This window comes from Protopterus annectens, chromosome 4.part0 (genome assembly GCF_019279795.1).
Source record: "Protopterus annectens isolate FY-2018-M chromosome 4.part0, PAN1.0, whole genome shotgun sequence".
Lineage (NCBI taxonomy): Eukaryota > Metazoa > Chordata > Ceratodontiformes > Protopteridae > Protopterus > Protopterus annectens.
In genome coordinates, this window is record NC_056733.1 from 188,451,746 (window position 1) to 188,478,137 (window position 26,392).

Consider the following 26,392-nt stretch of genomic DNA (forward strand, 5'->3'; position numbering starts at 1 on the left):
CAGACTGTACAGTTCACTGTCTCCAGCCACGAACACAGGAACTGGTTCTGCCAGGAGTGGCACTAGAACCACCATGCCCAGGGCCAGATACAGTACTACTTGCTGATGGTGACTGGTGTCTGCTGGGTCTGTGTCCCTCATGGGAATGCCCAGGACTCGTGCCCATGGCCTGCCCCATTGTGGTGAGGACAGCACCTTCCCTTTGGTAGTGCTGGTGGTACTGCCACTTTGAGATTGTGACTGTGCACAGCCATGTGGGCTCTCAACTTATGTTGATGCTGACCTAAGTCCATGTGCCTGATGCCCTACACCCACCACATGTTCAAGCACAGGCAATGCACAGTTAAGGATTGACAATGTCTCACCCCACTTTCTATCCACTACATCAGCGAAATGATGTAAGGCATCACCAATTCCATGGATGGAGTCATGCATGCCAGGCAGTGTGGCATCCATGATGCTGAGCATCCATCTGGTGTACCATTCACAATCCGCCTGTGCCTCCATGACGGACCGAAAAAAGCGCCGGGTGTCACATGCTGTGACACCTCTGACATGCTGGGTGGGCAGCAGTCCTCCTTCGAGCACCACTGTCAATCTGCCTGTGTGGGACCTTGCCAGCTCTCTGGCTATGGCTAGTGTCTACAGTCACAGATGCCATAGTCGCCACACTTCCTTGTTCGATGCCGTGACCCTCTGACTGCTCAATATCTGTGGATGCTGGAGAGTGGGTATGTATGGGCATACTGACTGTGTGCGGGGACACTGGAGGTGGAAGTGGGATGTCAACCAACGGGACAGATTCAGCCCTGAACAACCCCACCTGTGCCTCATAATTGCAACCATCATCAGAGTCCGGTGAGACACTGACATCAGGTTGTGAGGAGGACACACTCCAACCCCTACGGTCACCTGTGAGGAGAAGACAACATGACTACATTAATTCTGGCACTATAATGTCTGCTGAGCCCCACACACACACACACACACACACACACACACACACACACACACACACACACACACACACATGTGAGGTGTCACAGCGGCATTAAACAGAACACACCTTCTGACTGATGCCATGCATGACACACAATCACACCACAAGAAACACACTCTGGACAGGCCCTCAACAACATGCAGTGCAGCTACATGCAATTAATGTTGCTAGTACTATACACCTGTGAGATACATGACAAGTCAGATTATATGATGGACCTTAACCTAAAACACAGTTCACCTACTTACACAATAGTAATGGACTCCCGTATAGCAAACTGTCTACACCTGTACAAACATACGTGCTAATATGTTACAGCTCCTGCAAATATGCTACTGTGATTACTGATGTGATACACTGCAGTAAACCCCATCACAAGTGAACATGCACATAATGCAATATCGCTAAGCTTATCAGTAGTGTCCATGCCAAACTGGCATCCCTTAACATGCCCAGGGTATAGATGAGCCACACTCACCGGCTACAGGATGATGGTTCCCCAGCCACACCAGAAGTACCTATGGATTTTTGGGGGAGAGGTATTGTCAGCAGACACACATGTAGGATTTTTACACGATAATACGTGCATTATCAACATGTACAGTACAAACTGTGATACTACCACCCAGCACTACTACCCAAACTACTACATAACTATCTAAATTGCTGACATTCAGAAAATGTGTGCACGCATGCTCATTACAAAACCTTGCCCACAAATGCAAACTGACCTGGCATATGTGTACAGGTGTGCAGAGGCTGCCACTATGAATGCAACAGCATTAACGTGATGACCACTGGAGGCTTACCTGGATGCTTCTCTACTGCAGACTCTGTGCCATGCCACCCAACTCCATGACATATCTTGCGATACTTTCTTGAGAGCTGGTGACTGAACCCAGGTTTGCAAGGAACTTCTCTGTGGCTGAGAGTGGAAGTTGTGTAGCAGGCCTTCCCTGGTGACAGCATGGTCCCTGGCCACAGCTGCATCCCTTTGCCATGCATGATGTATTAAATTAGTAGCATGGTGTTGGACCTCTTCATAGGTCCTGTCCCAGTCTCCCACATCATTCACCATTGCTACGAGGTCTGCCCAGAGTGCAGCACATTCCTGCTGGTTATGGTGACTCCTTGACAACAGCACCTGGTGATGGAGTCTCAGAGCATCAATAATGGCAGTGGTCTCAGCATCTGAGAAAGGTGGATTGCAACATCTATACATCTCACCTGAAAGATATGAAGAGGGAAACACATCACAGGAATGCATACCTTGCTCACCACTATGTACACACCCTGCACATCCACGTTTCCCAGCACACCGGAAACTCCTACATCATACCTCACCATCTATCGGCACGGTATGTATGTGGCTATCGGCAACATACTGGCAATGCAGCATGCATTGTCCTCCTGATCCTGATGTTTCATGCTACTTGCTGCATGTGCCATGAGGTGTTCAAATGCATTTACCTGTTGCACCTATTACTGCTTCTTCATAGCCTGTCTACATGGTATGGTGTAATGTCAGCCTCCTACTGCTGCAGTAAGCACCTGGGCTGTAGGCCCACACCTCAGTTCTCCATGTCCTTCCTCCCTCAGATTCTGGACTATATGTCTGGACAATGTCCTGCAGTTTCCCCTGCCAGTGCAGTTGATATAGGTGTCCTGGTATAGTGTAGCACCTGCCCAATGTACACAGATGGACAACCATCTACAAATACCACTAGGGAACGCACTGTGTAAGGGATGCAAGGACAGAAGGAACCTGTAGTCCATGCTATCTCCCAGTCAAGGCCACACATATGTCCCCAAACAGGTTGACAACACAATCAGTACACCTCACACACCACCTACACCTATGCAAAACACACCCATATATGTCCTCAACGTACACATCCATGGACAAAAGAGACCTTCGAGGCAAAGGCACATGTGAACGCCACAGCCATACACAGCACATACCATACATGGCCACACACCTGTGTCCCACAGCCATGCAGGCATCAGCACATGTCAAACATGTTACACATAGGAGACACCATTGTGAGACACACTGATGTGCCTCTCATCTGGTTGTATATATGGATGGTCACAGTTACTTGTGTGTCAGGTGACAGACTCTGCCATATCACATACTCACTGCTGTCTGTCATCAACAGGTACTGTCATGAGTCTGTCACAGTCCATGTTGGCATGCCTGACCTGACATTTACATCCATGGACTATATGCAGTGAGACATGAGTGACCACACTGATTATGTGTCCCAGGCAGGTATGTCCCTAGCCTTATGCAGGATTCCGCAATCACCCAGACTGAGGCCGCAATACATTCATGAAATGATTGACCGTAACATGTGGCCTTTTATCCTGTGATATTCCAGGAGGTTCCAGGACCTGTGAATCTGGGATGATATGGCCAACAGACTACAATGCTTTGCAAGAGATGGCCTCCATCAGACTTCACTGGCCTATATGCATTCAGCAATGGTTCTTGCCAAGCCATAGTGACTCCATTAGTAAAAGTGGTGAAATTATCACTACCAACATCCGACTGTCAGCGCACACATTGAAGGCCATGCTGCTAAACACTAGGTGTGTACACATGACTCTGCCCTCAGTGCAAGCATTGTTAACACTGGGAAATGCAAACATCTGTGCATTAACACAGACATGGTCCCAAGCTGCAGACAGCACCCCAGCCTTACCTGGTCAACCATCCTATCACACATTCAGAACCCAAAGTGTAGCTAGTAATGACATGGGACACGGGGTTTCAGTATATGAGACACATACACATCTCCATGCTGTACAGACAGTAAGATGCACAGGGGTACTGCAGGGGCAGTTCACCATTGCCAGCACACCTTTTCAAATCATAGCTAGCTAATGGCCACCACATATGACCAGGAAGCCCAATCTGCCTATATGGACCTTGTCAGCTCTATTAGGATTCATGTTTGTACCCTCATCCTGGGTCAGCTGAATGACCAAAACATACACTGGAAGACATATCCATGACAGCACAAAAATGGCCAGAGAGCCATCAACACTGGAATTACAAACACCTTGGTGCAGCTAGAGTCTACTCCCACATGAGATGAAGGTGTTTTGCAGTTGATATTACAGTACACGGGTTACACTACACGGGTTACAACTGCAGCATCCCTGCAGTGTACTCCTCCACTGGAAAGCAACCATCATGTAGTCATGTTTACAATCACCATCTCCCACAATAACCATCTAGCTAAGGTCAGCCATGCATTCACTGAGGCATCAAGTGCTGCCTTGCATACATATGGGATAACATCCGGCCTAGGCATATGGGTGCTTAGGGCTCATAGCCTAGTAACCCCATATGGTACAAGGTATACCAGTTATGGCCCGAGTGCTGTGACAGACTGTGTTTCTATCTGTCCACACCCATCACTGCCATTGACTGTGGTGTGTCCCCTATGGTCAACGTTACAGTATCATGTCATACAGCCTACATCCAACAAATAGGTGAGTGGTACTACAAGTGCATGTGGACATTCCAGCAACATATGTGCTACACAGTAATTGTGAGCAGTGCATATGTGGTGTAGGGTGTCTTCCTTGTAGGTGTCCAACATCTACAGTACCCAGATGTGTACGGAATGTGTATATGTGCCTGTATATGTAGACCGCCTGCCAGACAAATGTGGATTTCTGGAAATCGGTTGGAGAATATGTGATGGTGGTCCCCAGAGTGTGGAAACTGTATCTCTGACACACCTGACCCCTCGGGACACAGTAATGGCATGTTAATGTCTGGTACTGTATTCATTCCCTTACACTGTATGCTCAATATGTACACAGTGCTGCTGAGGCAGAGCCAGTATCTCCCCAGTACTACTGCCTATAACCTGCTGTCCTGCTGCAGGGGGTCACCAGGTGTGTTAGCCATAGGTGTCACGCAATGAGACACAGGTGTGGAGTACACAGTGACCTAGCTAGAGTACATCAGGAACAGTCAGAGATACCTGAACAATCTTCAAAATAAGCCTGCATGACATTCACAGACTGAGAAGGGCTCACTGACCGTACATGATGTAATAAGCCAGCTGTATCCAACAGTATGTACTGTCAATATTGTACAACAGATAATTCAGTAGCATTCATATGTGAGCTGACCATTGCTGGGGTGACTCAGGGGCCAGAGCTGTGACCTATGTCACTGCAGACAGAGCCAAAAGGGAAGGCTATAGGTGCTGGACAGAAGACTAACAACAACATGCCATTCCAAGATATGTTGTTGAGACCTACTGTTGAAATACCTATTTCCCATGACTATATCCCCCATCTACATTCCATTACATGGTTAATTCTATGCCATACCTGCTATAGTGCTATACTCATTTTTGAAAAGACATCCAGTGGTACTTTTCCTAGTAAATCACAAGTCTGTCTTCATGAAGAAAGTCTCAGACCTGTTTACCATATGGAGTAGCTTGCCTTTTGTAAGTAATGCAAATGAACAGGTGATTCCCTATGCACCAATCTCTGACTCACACTTGCTAACAGCATCCAGAACTGCTGGGCTGCCTTTTCATTAGCCAGTGGCATGGCAACACAGTCCTATAGTTAAGGCCTTCATATAGGCCTTGCCCTATTTTCTGGCCTGTGAGGAGGATATTATTGAGGTATGGGAGGTACAGCATCACAGAGGGTAGGTAGAAATACTACCCACTGTTTGGATTGATGTATTATGTCCACAGATTTGCATGCTATGCCTGGCCATTGTTAACAGAATTTCTGATTCCGTAACAGTGTACTGTTTAACAATGTGTGTTGGGGTCAGTAAGGAGACAGGCAGATGTGAGTGTCATACATCCTTTTTATCTGAATGTGCATGCTGCTGCAGTTGAGGCTGGTCTATCAGCTGTGTGTTTGTAGGGGAGACTGTGATGCATGCCCCTTTCACCTGAGCATTCCCCCTAAACCCTTTATGTATGGGTGTTGTGTGGATGCCCTGGTCTAGGTGTTTGGGAGGTATGGTAGGTCTGTAGCAGGTAGCTGAACATACTGCTGCAAGTGTAACAGGCCATAGCTGCTGCAGTCTGGCCAAAAGTCATACTAGGGATTGTGAAGACATTGGGGGTAGCAAGCTGTTAATGTCAGTGAAGGATCAGTGTCAGCTCATGTGTCACAGCATGGCCAGGGTGAGGGTAATCATAACAATCCAGGTGAGCCATGTGCCTCTGGTACATATGTTAAGTAATATTGCCATCCAGAGAGTGGTAGGTGACATTTAGGATACATAGTCATATTTGTGACATGTGTCCCACCCTCCAGTCCTTTAATGTGCTACTGTGAGTGGCAATGACTGTGGTAGCAGTAACCAGTTTTGCTGGATGTTGCAGGGCTCAGTTATTGCAATGTTGTATTGACATGCATGTAGTTGTCATGCAATAGACTGGTCTATGGGCCAGGACTGTGACTGTCCAGATGTGACACTTGCTAGGAATGCAACAGATACAGCTACTGAGTCATTATTATGGCAGATGTATTTGCAACACATACGTGCATGCATACAGTGTGTGACCTGTCTGTCATGTTTTTGTAACCTCAACCTACACTTATTTGCCAGTACTTCAACACACAGAACAGGTTTTATGACAACCCTGCCATAAGTAGGGGGCACAACTGTAGACATTCTGGAACAGTCTGTGCAGTTGTCAGCTATACCTGATATCATAGGCTTCCTGTACATCCATCAGCATTTATTTGGCTGTGTACTGGTTTGGTATCTGCATCACAGACCCACGTATGCTGTCATTTATCCCATTATATGTAGGAGTAGTTGTATGTCACTGACAATCAGGATATGTTTGTAAAAAGAGCAGCTATTTTCTAGAGTTCAATTGGCCTTGGGCTAATGCATTATGCCATAGTTGACAAGGTCCTGGGTGCAACACATGGCAGGAGCGTACATTTTTGCTTATGTGACATCACTTTGATGCATGATATATTTAAGGAAACACCAGTTATTCTCCAGAGCTGAGTTGGCCTAGTTGTCTAATACACTATGCTCTGTTTCAGAGGGTCCTGGGTTTGAGACTTGGAAGGGGTGATTATTTTGTTGCTGTGGATAACAGTGTGAGAATCAGATAAGGTGATTAAAGCAGTTTTAAGTGGGTTTGCAAGACACACAGTGATGCTAAGTGGCACTTACTCCTGCTTAAACCTGTGCTGTTTCAAAAAAACATAAATTAAAAAGGGGCTGATAGGAAATTGGTGAAGTGGGGGCAAGCAGAGGGAAAAACAATATGAAAGGCTTGTAGGAATGTGCAAGATGGGTGTAGGAAAGGACCATAGCTCTCCATTTCTTGGACAGCAACAGCTGTGCATGATGTGGACAATTTGGAATTTGGAGCCTCACACCCCACAGGGAGGGGTGTGGTAGACATAACTTTGTTGATTAATTGATGGGATGATTGATTGATGGCAATGTACATGGGGGCAAAATGGAGAGCTATGTGTGCAGCAAAATTTTTTTTTTGAGACAGATGCCCAGTTTTTTTTTTTAAGGTATGAGTGGGATGTTGAGGAAGGTTTGTAGGCATGTTTGGGGAGGTACGTTGGGTAGGAGAGATTGCTTTTGCAGACAGACAGGACAGGTAAGACAGCAGACAGGGGTGGAGTATCACACATGAGGCGGGGTAATTACCTTGGACAGGGAGGGTGATTGGGAATTGGAGGACCAAGTGCCCCCAAGATGGCAGCAGTGGGACTGAGACCCCACCCATGGGCAGTCACCGCTGCCCCTTCATGGCCTGGAAGGTGGCTGTGCCGGGGGCAGGGCTCCTGGGCCAGCCTGCCCCTCCAGGTGCGTCAGTCTGCCCTCAATCTGGTGCAGCTGGTAATCCAAATCATGCTGGATGACTCTGCGTACCAGCCCTAGAAACTGATATCGGGTGATGGGTTCCCTTCCATGCCTGCACTCATGGGGGGATGGGTCCCCACCCCTGCTGGGTTGCACCCATCGGTGGTGCAGGACCAGTGGAGGGGGCAGCTTCAAGTTGGCTCCCAGACATGCTGGGACATGGTGCCAAGGTCAGATGAGGTGGGACAGGCAGATCCAATGGAACCAGCTTACCCTTTCGTGCTATGGTGTTCAAGTTTGTCAAAGTGTATTAGTAGTTATGAACAGAACATTTCAACATTAGTTATAACAGCATGCATGGGTGTTCCAAGTAACTCAGAACAATAACATTGTATAGCATACAAAACACAGGCATAAATGGAATAACAGTCAGTATTGTAACAACATGCAAGTAGCAGTTACAGCAAAAGGCCAATAACATTGGTATTTCAACAAGGTATGTTAGTATGCAATCAACCAATGTAATATATAAACAAAATAATACAACACAAGTCCCAACATTGGGTTTGGCCAACAACATATGTGGAAATGAAAACATAACCATAGTATAACAATAATAATTTGAGATGCAGATAAGGGGTGGGGGGAGAGAGAGAAAGATATTCCATTACCAATTGTATAGGTTATAATTTTCACAACTGTATTGCTCTATACTCTACAGGTCTACCCTTATTTTATTTCAAAAAGTGCCCTAGAGCTTCTGAAGCATGTACATACCTCTCAAGATATCCACATGGGACAGTATGGACCAAGCTGTAACACCTACAGGTACAAAACTACAGTGGACTATTACATGTCAGGGGAACATATATGACTACCAAGGTGCACTGTGCACTGATGTTGTGTGAGTGTGCTACTGGCATACTTCAACTGGAGTTTATATGTGAATCTGAGGTTTTTGGCAGCAGTGATCACTATCCATGACAGAGTGACACTTGAGAGACATGTATAGTGCACAGTACAGAGTTTCCACTTACCCTGCTGTCAATGGCAGACATGGGGTTACATTATCAGCAGACATTCACAGACATACCAGGCATACAGCTGTAACACCAATAAACAGTTTTGTCTTATTAAGTTGGAATACTACTGTATGTCTGGACATTTTATTTAATGAATTCTTATCGCCTTGCTGAGCAAAGCTGTTTACGCACTAGTACATCTGGATACAGATATTAGTATACTCTTCACACAGCTAATACAAACATTTATTTACCTGTGAGTTCTGTGGGGAGAATATTGGTTAACAATACATAACTGTTTCTATAAATAGTCAGTACTACTCTGTTACTAGAAATAATTGAAATCCAAAAGCGTACCACGGAGCCCTTGTACCAGCAACAACAAGTAAATAGTCTTAACGAATTTTATTTGTCACAAACGTTTTCGCCGCACAAAGGTGCAGCTTCCTCAGAGAAAACAAATTAACAATGAGGTAAAAGTGCACGCCCCTTTTATACAAAGCAAAAGGAAATGACATCATGGTAAGGTAAAACTCATTGTAATAGTTAGAAAACAAGTATAAACCTTCACAGGAACAACTTGTTCCTCAAAGAAAGTATACAAACATTGATTCATGTTAGTAATAACCATTTCAAAGTGTGGAATGTTACCAAGGAAGTAAACATAAAAGTTAAAATAACATATTTAAAATTCTTAAAATATGTAAATGAAATCATAACATTAAAGTAAAAATTCAACAAAAAAGGTCATTCAAATAGCAACTCATAAAAAATAAGTATAGTATGCAGTAATGGATTAAATCTTGTTAAAGAAGTAATGGTAATCCATTATAAGTAAGTAAGTACCTTAAAGATATTATTGTGTAACCAACAATAATAATTAAAATCAAGACAGTAATTGACATTAGAAGTGCTACACAGGAGGCACGCCACATGAAGTCAGAAACAAAAAAATGAAGTCAGAAACAAACAAATTTTGTATATATTTTGGAAAAATACATTATGTATGCATAAGAAAGTAAGGTATACCTACGAAAGAAGGTACTACCTTAAATAACTCCTCAACTTGAGTACTGCTGAGATGTTGCAGTTTTCGTTTAAACCCGGGTAGCAAAATGCGTCTAAACGCAGTTGCCACTCCAGTTCACGTTTCTAAAAGTAGGGTTATTGGGCCTCCCCGGATGCTATTGGTCACTTGGTCTATGGCCATAAACGAGAAAGAGTGCCCAGGGTGGCTGGCAATGTGTTTAGCCAAAGCGTTAACGTCAGAATTTTTCTTAATTGCATACATATGTTCGTAGACACGGTCCCTAAGTCTGCGATCAGTCTTTCCCAGGTAGAATGAGGGACAGCAATCGCAAAGAGCCAGGTAAACTACTGATCTACTTTCACAGTTGAGTGGAGCACTGTGCACTGATGTTGTGTGAGTGTGCTACTGGCATACTTCAACTGGAGTTTATATGTGAATCTGAGGTTTTTGGCAGCAGTGATCACTATCCATGACAGAGTGACACTTGAGAGACATGTATAGTGCACAGTACAGAGTTTCCACTTACCCTGCTGTCAATGGCAGACATGGGGTTACATTATCAGCAGACATTCACAGACATACCAGGCATACAGCTGTAACACCAATAAACAGTTTTGTCTTATTAAGTTGGAATACTACTGTATGTCTGGACATTTTATTTAATGAATTCTTATCGCCTTGCTGAGCAAAGCTGTTTACGCACTAGTACATCTGGATACAGATATTAGTATACTCTTCACACAGCTAATACAAACATTTATTTACCTGTGAGTTCTGTGGGGAGAATATTGGTTAACAATACATAACTGTTTCTATAAATAGTCAGTACTACTCTGTTACTAGAAATAATTCTTAGTACCTGTCCCTGGATTCAAACCCCACTCTGTGTGTGTCAAAATTATCAACACATATACTGCTTATCACACTGAGCTAATGGGCCACTGCTGTGTGCTGACTGATTGATATGTGCCTATAGCTCACCTGTTGACAAAGTTTGACCTGGTAATATAGGTTGAGTGTCACACAACACTGCAGTGACAGTTAAACATACATACATGAGATTCATGCATGACAGAGATAGTAGGTGAAATGTGTATTAATACTTGGAATGCAGGTGTACACATTTAATCCCTAGTGGATGGGAATATGTGTGATCTTTATAGACCATATTGGGGTGCTGGGTTGACAACCTAACACATACTGAGTTGAGGATGGTACATTTTGCACTCTACAGCTAACAGTTTCATACTTGCCTGCATCAGCATACCTACGTTCATGAATGCATATAGCTGAAATGCAAAGGTTAACACAAGACAATCCTGGGAGAAACATACTTTAGTACCTTAGACAGTACTACTCTAGGTTCAGATCTTAGTGCAGAACAAATTTCATATTGCATTATATCTTGTAGTAAAGCTCCACATCTACACTTAAAACAGTTCTTTATTGGCCAACCTTCAATCACTTCATGGTATTATACTTATGCTTACATAACAGCACCTGTAATATTACATTTCTTGAATGACAGCCCAGACTACACACAACATTTGGCAGAAAAAAAAATTATTGGGGAAGACATGACACAGTGATAGCAATTAAAATAATGCAGGCATTGAAAGATAAATGTTATTGCACAGTCCATGCACTACTAACAGTTTATTTCATTCACAATTCTGACTGCAGTTGCACTGTATTTGCTGTACATTAATAATGCAATGAATTTATTCCCTACACATTTTTCATGCTGGTGTACCTTATTAGAAGAACATGTATTATTAATACAGTATACACATGGTACTCCTAAACACTTTATTACTGCAGTATCAACTTTCTTTCCTTAACATTACCATGTTTCTTGCTTTCATCTGTATTGAACTGTACCTGGCAATACTCATGTATATCACTCCATGGTCTATGAACACATTCACTGCAGTGCACTCAAAACAGAATATACCTACTGGCAGTTACTACTGTACTCTTTCTTCATTAGATCACTAAATAAAGCAAGATATACCTGTACTCACCACACTCTCAGTGCAACCTGGCCAGGGGCCCTGCATAGGCCTCCAAGTTGCAATCACCCACCTATGCAGCTGTGGGGAGAGAGAAAAACACCATTATGCATACCTGTTTATCAGATATTCATACTAGAAACTGGTAAAACAATGGTGACAATACTTACAAACATGTGGGCCATTGTTGTCCTGAGTGTCTTGGGTCCACTGGGCCAAGAGCTCCCCCTTCCTTTGCTTTAGGTTGTCATAATGATGACACACCTGTTCACCAGTGCAGGGGATTCCAGTTACAGTTGTGAGGTCACGTGCCAGACAGTCCCAGGCCTTGGACTTGTATTTATAGCCCTGGTACTGGCCCTGCATCAGTCTGTCAGCATGGTCTTTCACAAGGATCCCAACCATGACCCTAGACTCCAAAATTCCCCAGCACTGAGCCCGGAAGCGAGCACACTCTCCAACTCCAGTCATAGCTCCTGCAGTGATCAAACTCCAACAGGTTCTGGCTGTATTCCTGCCTGTTCAGTTTAAGTAAGGCTGTTTTCCCACACTTTGCCACCATTGGTCCATTTTTGAAAATGCTAAGCAATGCTTAGCACCTCACAAACCCGCTTAGCTGAGCTGAGGACTGCTTAGACTGGGACTGCCTCACAGTGCTCACACCAGCTAAGTGGGTTTGCGCGTTGCTAAGTACAGCTAAAACAGATGCTGTTTAAGTATTGCTTGGCTTGTCTTAGCAGAGCTTAGCTACGGGCAAACTAGAGTTTTTCACAAATAAAAAAATAAAGCATTGATACTATTTGTTCATTAAAGATTATTATTATGTCTATCTATTTTACTTTATATCCCCTAAACATATGCATTTCACTACATTATATACCGTGGTGGTGCAGCGGTAGCATTGTTGCCTCACAGCAAGAGGTTCTCCCATTCGATTCTCGACTGGTGTGTGGGTAGTGCCTTCTGTGTGGAGTCTGCATGTCCTCCCCATGGTTTGGTGGACGTTTGAAAGACATGCGTAAATGGGCGTGCCTTCGCTGAAGGTTGAATGTCAAGCTGGCACCTCGGCGTTCATGAAAATCTACTGCCAATCATTAGTGGACCGGAGTTCTGCTGTGGCGACCCCTAACCAGGAAAAGCCAAAAGACAACAACATCTGGTAGTGTAACTTTAATATATTGGATACTTGTGTGTAACTGGGACTTTTATACTCAGGTCTCCCTGAAATGGGCTTCTGGTCAAACTGGACTAACCCAGTTAACAAATTTCAATGTATACATAAAAAAAAAAAAAAACATTTACAACATTTCCTGCAAAAGCGAAAAAGCGATGGCGGAGTTTGAACCATGCTGCTGCACTGAACTGGCCCAGCACTGCCACACTGCTGATATGCTGATATATATATATTATTCTTTTATATACCTCAGCTTTATGTAATGCCACGCCATGCAAATCTGCTCAGCTATGCTTAAACTTGACCTTCTCTGACAAAATTAAAAGCATCCGGTTTCTATTTTTAGATGTCTGGCACGTGTTTATTGCCAAGCGCTGCACCATGCAAACACACACACACACACACACACACACACACACACACACACACACACACACACACACACACACACACACACACACACACAAACAAAATAAAAATAATAGGGACAATACATTTTCACATTTAATTTCACTGCCATACGGCACTCTGACAGTACAGGGGGTGTGCTATGGACACTGTAACTCACCCTCTACATATATATTTTACAACTGCCGGGACGCACTTAAATTTAATATTTTAGTATCATATGGCACTTTGACAGTGCAGGGAGTGTGTTATGGACACTGTATCACACCCCTTTCATATAACTTTTACAACTGGCCAGGACATACTTTTACATTTAATATTTAGTGCCATATGGCACTTTGACAGTGTGTGTGTGTGTGGGGGGGGGGTGTTACACATCTTCAAGCACTGTAACACACTGATTCAGTAACCATGTACACAGCTCTCCCTCAGTAGCACGCCTTCATTAATATGCAAACATGCTGCTGAGGAAAAGCTGCAGACACGGCCATGGTGCACTCTGTGTAGGGCTTGCACTATTCCTACATGGAGTTTATTAAATCCGAAGGAAAGGTTGTCATGTTAATGTGCATAAGTGACATGCTTTGTGTCCTATTACTTCCCTGTGTATATAAAGGCTCTCAAATTAACATGCATAAGGAATATGTTTTGTGCACTGGAACTTCACTCTGTACACAAAGGCTCTCATGTTAACGTGATTAAGTAGTATGTTCTCTGCCTTGATACTTCACTCTGTACCCAAAGGCTCTCATGTTAACGTGCATAAGTAACAAGTTCCTTACACTGGTACTTCACTTTGCACACAAAGGCTCTTATGTTAACATGTACAAGTAATATGTTCTATGGACTGGTAATCCACTGTGCTCACAAAGGCTCTCGTGTTAACATGTGTAAGTAATGTGTTTTGTGCCCTGGTACTTCTCTGCAGGAACAAAGGCTCTCATGTTAACATGCATAAGTAATATGGTTTTTTTTGCACTGGTACTTCACTGTGTACATAAAGGTTCTCATGGTTAAGTGCATAAGTATCATGTTTTGTGACCTAGTACTTCCCTGAGTATATAAAGGCTCTCAAGTTAACATGCATAAGGAATATGTTTTGTGCACTGGTATTTCCTTATGTACACAAAGGCTCTCATGTTAATGTGCATAAGTAACATGTTCTGTGCACTGATACTTCACCCTGTACACAAAGGCTCTCATGTTAATGTGCATAAGTAACATGTTCTGTGCACTGATACTTCACCCTGTACACAAAGGCCGTCACATTAGCATGTATAAGTAATGTTTTGTACACTGGTGTTTCACTGTTTATATAAAGGCCCTCAATGCGTATGTGTAATATGACTTGTACATGGGTACTCTACAATGTTCACAAAGGAACTCATTAATAAGCATTAGTAATACGTTATGTGCATTAGTATTCTGCTCTGTACATAAATGATTTTACAGACTGTCCTTACCATCTTGAGATGCACTTTCAGTTGTTCGATGGTTTGGTTGTTGACTTTACTTTGTGAGATGTAGTGTGTGAGCATCAAGCTGAGAATTGGGTGAAGAAAAAAACAAAGACATGGTTACAGACTGCCTATAACTTCACACAATACAATCAAAACTACCATCACAGCCAAACTCCTAACTGGAATTTCTTGGAAATAAAAGATGCAATTGTCTGAAAAACTGAATGAATATTCTTAGAGTGGAAATTTTTATCTGCATAAGGCATTTTTAGAAACTTTCAAACTGCAAAAATCAAAAGATTGAAAAATATCCAGTATGAAGCAGAGAGGCAAATATGGTGCCTTTGACACCAATAAAGCAGGTGATATATACAGATTTGCTTGGAGTAGGTTGACATCTGCACCATTTCCAAAACACTGGATAAAAATTCACAATTATATCACAGATCCCAGAGTATATTTTCTTTTGTTATTGGATATCCACATCTTAGTATTTTCAAAATTACTAAAAGACAGAAACCAAGAAATCAACTCAGAAGTAGAAATTTCTTAGACAATAATAAATATCAGTAGTACTGAATATATTATAGGACTCTAATATATAGTCCATATTCCTCCAGCATTACATAAGGATTTTGTGACTGTACCCCACGATATAAAAATCATTGAGAGTATAATCCTTAATATAGCTTTTAATCACCTAAACATAGACTGGTTAAACTGTTCAACATCAAAAGATGTGACTAAATATTAATCAACTATGGTAGTTGAAACAAATTTGAACAGTGCTCTTGTTGGCACAGAGAGATAAAACCTTGATTGTGACCTAAATAACCCAGGTGGTCTAATTACTGCTGTGCTTCCACATCATCAATGGCTTTTACTACCTCTGTGTAAGGCAGTGTCCCTTTGCTGTCCAGCACATGTCTTAGATATCACAGAGCTTAATTTTCATTCATCATTTTCTTTCCTGCTTAATCCAATGCACAGTTTGGGGTTGGGGGTGCTACAGCAGGAATTTCTCCAAGCACTCTTTTGGAGCAAAATATAGAAGTTCATCTTAAATGCTACATGAGGTGCCAGCCCCTCACAATACACACACACACACACACACACACACACACACTCTTGCACGCATGCGCACATACACATACACATGTACTAACTCTCACATGGTGTTTAAACCTATGTGCATTTTAGAGGATCGCTAGTTCATCTATAGCACATCATTTGACTGTGGGGGAAAAAGCAGAGCAGATTATGAAAACCCCTTGAGGACGCAGGGAGCTCCCCAGCCAAGAACTTAACTGGGAAATCAAGTGCTGTGAGACAGAAATGCTGGCAGCTAGCTGCACTACTGTGCCACCCTGAGCTTCTGTTCTTTATTTAAAACAATACAGCTATCACCATCTCTATAATATTAGTGGAAAGTTAGATATTAAACAGCAAGTCTTAAACATCATAGATAAAACCTAGCAAATACAGACTGTTAAATATAACAAATATACTGTACTACATGGCTCCAATTCTACACTATGTGTGTATAAATATATATATATATATATATATATATATATATATATATATATATATATATATATATATATATATATCTTTTTTTCAGGCCTCATGAGAAAAACAAAACTGGCCAATGATTCTAATGAAATTATATTAACAAAATGTGCCCACCATTCTTGCAGGGGAAATGTTTTTATAGTTTCATTCCAATAGTTAAGCAGGAGCCATTTTTAGTGATACAGCCAATTCTAATATCGAACGATTCCTGCTGTCTAATGGAATCTGCAGAAAATGAGGGTATTTTTCCATCTAATATGACTGGCCTTGTAGTTATGTACATTTTTACCACTGGTGTGTTCATCTGCATGCATGCCAACACAGGGTTGTAATGTGGATTTTATTTATGTTATCAGATATGGTGAGAGATAATGGGTGCTGTTCTTGGTCATTACACTTAAGTGCAGCAAGATATTTGCATGGGCTGCGAACAAGTGCAGCTCAGGCACAATTCAGAGACAGTAGCTGCACCAAAGGGAAGCTGTTTCAGCAGCTTTGAGAAACGGTTATGCAAATGAAGAAATAATTAGATGTAAATGATGAATGTGCATAAATTCTGTGACTTTCTTATGCAAAAAGGTGCTCATTCTGCATTTATGCAACTCATTGTTTATCAATATGCAAATGAACCATACTCAGGTGGCTTATTAAGTGACTCCATACCTTTTCTCTCTAGTTTGCAATCCATGAAAATGCTCACATTTGCTGCTAGCCACTGCTGTTTACCATGTGAGTTGCTCATTTTAGTTAAACCATAATCCAATGCTCAGAGCAGTGTTTGTCAGCCTAAAAAAAGAAAGTATAAATAAAGGATAAATCACTTAAGCTTTGTTGAGCAGAAATTACTGGACAGGTTTAGAGTAAACAGGGACATGACATGGGATTTGCTAAGTTTGCATGTCTCACAAAAGGAACTTGAAGCATATGTGGCTTTTGTATTCCTGTGAATATCTAGGTACATATAGCCTCATTATGCCAACCACAGGGACCTTTCAGAGGCAAACTGGGGGGCATGCTGGGTATCTGACAAGCATCTGCCTCAATGATAGTGCAGCAGTTCCTCAAAATACTCTTGGCACATGTAGATGAGCATATCTATTTTCTGGTGTTATCACAGGACCAAACTAGTACCATGCATGCCTTTTGTGGAATGTCATTCTTTCCTGAGGTGCTTGGTGTGATATATTCAACCAGTGTTGCTACAAGTACATCACCTGGACCATGGAGTGGCTGTACCAAAACAGGAAGGGCTGTCATTCAATCAACTGCCAGGTAGTATGTGGTGCATGGGGATGCATCACAAACATGTCAGCCCAACATCTTGCCACAGCCCATTACTATCACATTTGGCACAGAAGCTCAGTGTACTACCAGATACTAACATTCATCGTGGTCACCTAGTTGGTAAGTGTTAAGTATCCTAATGTCGTCAGCCATGCTCATTTCTGTATCTATTGAGTGTCATAGGCAGTACTGAGTAACTACTCACTGTTTTGTTATGTGTCCTCTCCCTGTTTTGTTTTACAGGTGACACAGGCTTTCCACTCCAGTTTCACCAGTCTTTAACACTTAAGGAGCTGTTGAGGACATTTTAACACAACCTTCACTAAGAACCTGCTGCTGCATGCAGGATGTTTACTGCCTGCTGCATTCCGCAAAACGTGATTATGCATTTGTGTAGTGTACAACTGCCGCAGCCAGTCACCAAAAGTGGTAGTGCAGCTCCCTCTTTGGTTTGTCCCACCAGTGATGATAGTGGTGGTGATGCATAACAATCCCTTCAACAGGTTCATGCATGATGCACGGTTGTGCAGAAGTCCAGGTAATGCCTAGTCCACAGCAAGGGGCCATAACAGTGAAACGTTACATATTTAATGCATGCAGCATAACTTGTGGGCTATGCTGAGTGCTGCATGTTCACCTTACACTCTACATTAGATATTTTAAAGCCTATCAGACACAACTCTATATATGCTATTAATATTAGCCATCATCATTTGTATGGTCATCAATGGTACAAGTGCTAGTTATACTACAAGACACTGCATGAAGTGTAAAAGAGCAAGTGTTTAGGGCTATACTCTGAGTATTTGACTGCAGTGTTGCTTACTGAAGTTGTATTTATCTGCTAAAAGAATGCATTTACTTTTCAGTCATGAAATATGTCATTGGTGTTACTTTTTTTTGCTGTTGGTGTGTATTTCCTTTCTTTGAGGTACAATGAACAATTGCAGCATTTGTCCTTTGTGTAAAGTGACTTCTTAGAGAGTAAATTATATATTACTTGATACTCAAAATTTAACTTAAGTTTGTAAAGTGTCATAGATAATGTCCCCCAGAAAGAGTGCAGGTGATGATCCTAGTAAGTGCAGGCATGTGAGCTTGATCCTTTGTTGCTCTGAAGACTGGATTTACTGGATACAAGAAGATCTCCTGATATCAACATAACAGTGTTGCAGGACCTACACCTTGACAGGGAAGTTCTACCACATGTTGTGGAAGTCTGACAAGACCTGAATATCTTCTTGTGGGAATCCACATGAATGCCTGCAGCACTTCTTTGGGATACAAATAGTGTATGGCCTACTCATCCATCACATATGCAGATACTCGATTGCCAATGTCCAGCTGTGTCCCCAGTGATTGTCTGGTAAATCTTTACTAATGTGCATATGGAAGCTGATATGAATGCAATGCATGCAATTATACTGCATGTGATGATCATCATGGCTTTATTCCCTGGCCCCCACCATTCCCATGTATGGGTGAATTTCCTCATGTCTACCCTGTAGTATTCTAACCATCTCTACCTGACTTCCAGTGGTGGTAGCCTAGGCAAGACCTATGTAACACCACATCTGTTAGGCAGACAAGGCCTTGCATGTCTCTAGAGCTAACTGAAATATGTCTTCAGCTGGCATCCTCTGTAGAGGAGTAACTGTGGGTACTGCTATCTACAAAAGGGTAGTCTCTTCATCAATGGGCTCAAGCTGTGTACATTTCCTCATTATGCTGAGTGTGTGAGCTTGTGTTATACTTACGATGTTATACACCTGCTGTGGGGTATAGAATCATGCCTGTCCTGTGGTTGTCTCATGAGAATGAAAGTTATGGCATAATTTTCAGCAGCCATTCTGGGTGCAATTTTCTCAGGTACATCAGTCAATTTTTGATATTTATTATTTTCTTTTCTTTTCAGGACCACCTGGGAGCAGTATTGTACCTGAGGCCTGTGCGAAAAGAAGAACAAAGTCACTCACTAGCCTACCAGCACCATGCACAGTCATACAGACTAGGTAAGTTGTCTTGTTGAAGAATGGCTACTTGAAAAGTCACAGTATTCTGACTTATGTTCAGTTAATGGACTTTATGGGATTATGAAGATTTTGTATATTGAATGAATATATGATAAATAGTAGGAGAGGATCACTTAAGCTGCTTCTTTCACTGTGTGAATTGAATTTGATGACACAATAGTCACTGAAGTTTTGTGGCCAAATCTGACTCAAATTTACTTTTTCTTTGGCTGGTCTGTGAAAGATCTAGGAGTTTCTGGTTGTGGAAGTTATGTTTGGTCAGGTAGGCTCCTTGATAACTTGAAAACAATGAGAAACAGAAAATAAGTCACTCAAATCTGTTAATTGTTCTGCAACAGTTAAAGCAATCAAAGATGTGTGAGACTGGAGGATCTATGGTGTGCCATATGTTTATTTCATAAATATGGTGACCTTGGTTTAGCCGTGATATAGGATCAAAGGGGATTACTGGGCTATCGACCTGGAGGTCATTTGAAGCCTAGCCATTTCATCCCAATGTAATACCACAGAACAGTTAGCAATACCTAAGATTACATTTATTAATGACTGCCCATGTCCAGGAGGGTCGTGCGCACTATTACCGGTAAGAATTTACAGTGGTCTAGCCACTCATCCAGGTTCCTTTTGAACTGTGTCATACAGGTGATCTGTTTCACATGAATAGGCAGCCTATTGACCTAGAGGTCATTTCAAGCCTAGCCATTTCATCCCAATAAATACCACAAAAAAGTTAGTAATACCTAAGATTACATTTAATACTGACTGCCGATGTCCAGGAGGGCTGTGGGCACTATTCCCGGTAAGTATTTACAGTGCTCCATCCACTTGTCCAGGTTCCTTTTGAACAGTGTCATACAGGTGCTCTATTTCACCTGAATAGGCAGCCCATTCCAAAGATATAGTAATCCAACAAACTGACCAGCACCATGACTGTAAAAACACTTTTATTGAACCAAGCAGTTGTACAGATAAAAACACTTAGTGCTTTCACCCACTAGCATTGTTGGGCATCATCAGAGTGTAAATTAATTAACACAATCCACTCCCTTTTTATATAAATATCTAAAACCACACCTCCTTCAATTAAGAACATCAAATTGCAATAAAACATTCAATTAAATAAAAGGTGTATGTGTAAAATATGTGGACATTCCTACATAATAAAAAATTCATATAAAAAGATTCATATAAAATGGGATTTATATTTTAAAATGCTGGAAATAGAAATATGTTCATTTATACCAGGTGGCTTGGATACATCCAATCTAAGCTTCCACATACATTCTTTAACCTGTTCGAATCTTTACAAATGGATAACGCCTTTCTTGAGAGATCACTAGAGCTTAACCAAGTCCCTAAGGGCCTGAGGGTGTTCAAACTTCCCATGGGTATTCAGGAAGGGTCACAAGCTTATGCTGAACTAACAGCGTTATTCGATAGAGCTTTTGCATATTACCATTAGAAACGATGTTGCCAAATTAGCCACATTAAAAGAACAAATTGCTACACTCAACAGTAGTATTCCCAATGACTTACTATTTGATTTCAACAAAGCACGCTATGAAAAAGAATTCTGCATGATATGGATATTTTTGTTAGAGACCCGTGGTGGTAGTGCTGCGGTAGCATTGTCGCCTCACAGTAAGACCCTGTCTGGTTCGATTCTCAGCTAGAGTGTCTTCTATGTGGAGACATGCGTGAATGGGCGTACCTTCGTTGAAGGTTGTGCATCAGGCCTGGCAAGCCGGTACGTAAAAATCAACTGCCAATCATTAGCGGACTGGAGTTCCGCTGTGGCGACCCCTAACTGGGAAAAGCCGAAAGACACAAACAAACATGGATATTTTTGTTAGGACTGGGTTAGAAACAAAACAGAAGAAACTTATGAGGGACAGTAATGATTACACTAACAATTCGGTTTATGCACATTTTATAGTGAACAAAAGGGGAAACTTTAGACAAAACAGTAGGAGGGAAGAGCCAGATATTGACAATACCCACATGGCTACTAACAGTCAGCATAGAGAGAGAGAGACATGGAGATGGGTAGTAATAGTGAAAATAGAGAAAGTTTTTTAGACCAACAACCTCTGAGAAGGTCAGACCGAATACGCGAGAGAAATCAAGCCCAACAACAAGAGGGCAATTACAAGGGAAGGGAGAGAGGTCAGACTTTTTATCCCAACTGAAGGTGGCAACAGGGATACAACCGGTTTCATTAACTGAATTTTTGGACTGTAATACAGCACCATTGTATGATTTTGTTATGTTAAATGATCAAACAAGGGATGACCAGGTTTTTGATGATTTTTGTACTGTACTCAATGGGTATGTTTATGATCTCTTATGTTTATTAATCTCTTTACCGCTATTCCGAATGACTATGGGGTCCAAGCGATGAGAGATCTTATGTTCAGGGGAAGGTATTAGTATTGATAAACAAATACTCATTTGGACATTGTTAGAGATGGTGTTGACTAATAACATCTTTGTATTCAAAGATAAACTGTTCATGCAGAAATGGGGAGTCGCTATGGGTACCCCATGTGCGAACTCCTATGCAAATTTGGTGGTTCATCACTGGGAAAGGGAGTTCATGTTTGGAAGCATGTTCTATAGTCAGGTGATACTATATAGAAGATTTGTGGATGATATCCTACTCTTTTGGCAGGGAAGTGCTGAAGAGCTTCTAGCTTTCATTGATTATTTAGAGACCACTACGGGTTTCTTAAAATTTACAATGAATTATTCATATACTCATGTGGACTTCTTGGACATTAATATAGTCAAGAAAGAGAATGGAGATATCTCTACAGGTTTATTTAGAAAACCATGCTGGAAGAATGCATTGCTACACTATACCAGCATGCATCCCAGATTTGTATTTCCCAATATAGTAAGGGGACAGTTCATTAGAATTAATAGAATATCTAAGGATCCTACAGACAAACAGATTGAATTCAAAGCCATGAAAGTGTTATTTAAGGACAGGGGCTATAATAGCAGCATGATAGATGAGATGCAGGTTATGGCTCTTGATGGCGTGAGGAGCGGGGCATGAATTCATATGATGAGAAGCTCCATTCATGTGATGCTCAGGTCAGGTTCTTGACTAGATATACTAGTGACAACATTAAAATAGTAGACATTATAAAGAAAAATTGGAATGTGTTAACAATTGATCCTTTAACATTGAACATAGTAGGTTCTGTTCCTATGTTTACTTATAGGAACAGTAAAAATCTGAAAAGGATTTTATGTAATGAACGTACTCATATTCAACGTGATATCGTTCGGACAAATAAATTAGGCACTTATAGATGTAAGAAATGTAAGATGTGTAGATACATAGTCGATGGTTTTAATAAATACTGGATTACATTATTATTCCTTTGGTGGTCGTGCTCTGTTTCATATCCATTATGTTTATGATGAGAATGAAATGCCAAATGATGTATGTTTTAACAGTGAAGTTGATACTGACTACCAGTGTTTTGCTGATGACACTGGATATGTAAATGCAAACAATAACAATGGACTCCAATATTTGGGTCTAAATGGTGAATTTAATTGCAATTTAATTGGAGATGGTAGTTTTTGTATATATAATTTTACTACACTACAATTATCGGGTAACCATTGTGAACTTTTTAAAAAGGGGTTTTCTTTTGTTCCAAGTTTTAACTATGAGATTGGAAAGATTTTGATTAATTTGAAACTTTATACCAGACAGTTGAATTTAAAAATATTTTTTTCAACAATACTAGTCCATTATCCAACAACAAGTTCTTACTAAAAAGATCTAGTACTTTTATTCCCCCCAATAACCCTATGGTAAGTGTTTTCGAACAATTATGTGAGGCTCAATTGCATAGATGTCTAAAAACAAAACAAGTTTTTAAAGACAATTTGACAGTAGCTGAAAGATTTTGTTTAAAAGAATTAATATCCACCAACACATACTGGGTTATGAAACCTGATAAAGGTGTGGGGGTGGGGGTAGTTATAATGACTAACGCTGACTACTCTTTAAAAATGGGTGATGTACTAAGTGACAACACTATTTATGTTAGGGTTTCCAAATTTGAGGTATATAGAGCCTAAACGAACATAGATTGGCAACTTTATGATTTATTGATGGAGGGACCGATTGAGAAGATTGATTACAACTATCTTATGGTTGAGGCACCTGTCATTCCCTCCATCTTTGGGATTCCAAAAATCCACAAGAATACGAATGATCCACCTTTTCGCCCCATAGTTTCTGCAAAGGGCTCAAAGACAGAAGCTGTGGCATAATTTGTGGATTTCCATTGCAAACACACATTAAAACAGTTACCTCATGTTCTAAGGGACTCCTGGCACTGTTTGGATGTCATAAAAGATACCTTGATAGGTGATGAATATTTATTGATAACTATAGATGTCATCAATTTATTCTCTATTATCCCACATCAGGAAGGTCTGAGTATGTTTGATAATTGTCTCAAGAAATACGGTGGGATGCACATGGTCAGACGCAAACTGATGGTGGAATTAATGGAAATAGTTTTATTAAACAATTTCATCATGTTTGAAGGGGAGTTTTTTAAACAGTGCACCGGAGTGGCCATGGGGGCTACATGTGCTCCCATTTATGCCAACCTAGTGTTGGCTGAATGGGAGATACAAACAATGTTTGAATCCCAGTACAAGTCAAACATTGCCCTATACCTGCGCTTTTTGGATGACATTCTAATTTTTTGGAAAGGGCCAGAAGAAGAAGTTAAAAATTTTGTTGAATACATCAAATCAACAGCTTCATTTTTGAAGTTTACTAGTAAAATTTATAAAGCAAATATGAATATTTGGACATTTTATTGTACAAGGAAAATGACACCTTGCAGTCCAACATTCACAGTAAAAAGACTTTTTCCAATTCTTTTTTACATTTTAATAGTTGCCATCCATACTTTCAGAAGAAAAACATTATGAAAGGGCAGATGGTAAGACTCTCGAGACTAATTAGTGATGATTGTATGTACAATGTAGAAATCAAAAAATTGATTGAAATGTTTATTGAAAGAGGATACCCTCAAGATATTCTATTGAAAATAAGTAATGAAGTGGGGGGGGGTCACTGTGTTTAAACCCATTTTAAAAGGAGGTCTCCCAAGAGACAGTAAAGATGGTACTGATGATGGTACAACAGACAAAGCAAGGGCCATGATACTTCCCTACAATGACATGATGGGTAAAATTAAGATTATTTTAAAAGAGACTTGGCTTAGTATTTTTACAACTGAATTAAAAGGAATTATAGGTAATGAACCTGATTTTATACACAGTAGGGGAAAGAACTTGAAGGAAATATTGGAAATGGACATGGATTTGAATATATATAAGAGATCTAGGATGAGTAAATGTGGCCTGTGTAGCATATGTAAATACATTAATGACAGACCTTACATTACTGTACAAAACTATGGCAGAACTATTAGATGTCCAGGTTATTGCAATTGCAATACCAAAATGGTCATATACATTGCTACCTGTCTAAGCTGCTCAACATACTATATTGGTAAAACCATCAGGAAGTTAAGATGTTAGGGACATTAGAAACAAAAAAACTGTTAATGCACTTTGTTCACGCAGTTTGAAATGTAGAGACTTTAAAAAGTTTTTATTTTTTGTTATTGATCGTGTCCCACATAATGACAAGGGAGGGGATGACAACAGCTTACTGGAGGTTAAAGAATGTATGTGGCAGCTTAGATTGGATGCAGCCAAGCCACCTGGTATAAATGAACATATTTCTTTTTCCAGCATTCTAAAATATAAATCACATTTTATATGAATTCTTTTATTGTGTAGGAATGTCCACATATTTTACACATACACCTTTTATTTAATTGAATGTTTTATTGCCATTTGATGTTCTTAATTGAAGGATATGTGTTTTTGGATATTTATATAAAAAAGGGAGTGGATTGTGTTAATTAATTTACACTCTGATGATGCCCAACAATGCTAGTGGGTGAAAGCGCTAAGTGTTTTTATCTGCAAAACTGCTTGGTTCAATAAAAGCATTTTTACAGTCGTGGTGCTGGTCGGTTTGTTGGATCACTAGTCGATTCGTGTGTGTATTCAACTTATTCCAAAGATATGGCAGTCGCTGGGAGATAAATCTGTCCTTTCAGCATGTCCTATTCAAGATGCAGGCCATATCTAGGTCCCTGGAACAGGTGGCCCTCATCCCGTTTGATTTACAGATATGCAGCAAGTTCATTAGGTTTGGGTTTGAGATTGCTGTGTAAGTAGGGCATAAGTCTCCCATAAGAAGTCTACATGAACTCTATATGATACAAAGTAAAGTGATAGGGACTTTAGTCGGTCTGTGTACAGCACATCCTGGAGTCCCTTGATCTTCTTTGTTAAAATCCTCTGAGGTCTCTCCAATTGCTGCAGGTGCATTGTACGGTATATGCCGAATGGGGTTATACTCAATTATGGACAAGATTAGTGCCTCATATAGAGGGGTTATAACCTCTTTTACTCTCAAGACAATGCC

General features: G+C 41.0%; 1 protein-coding gene across 2 annotated transcripts in view; it reads right to left on the minus strand.

Moving 5' to 3' along the window:
• TMC8 (transmembrane channel like 8) overlaps window positions 1–26,392 on the minus strand; it is an 829,418-nt gene that overhangs the window by 46,366 nt on the left and 756,660 nt on the right. For both annotated transcript variants that reach the window (XM_044068180.1, XM_044068179.1), the window contains one exon: window positions 14,954–15,032. In XM_044068180.1, coding sequence (XP_043924115.1) covers window positions 14,954–15,032 — 79 coding nt within the window. The remainder of the gene's footprint in view (window positions 1–14,953; window positions 15,033–26,392) is intronic.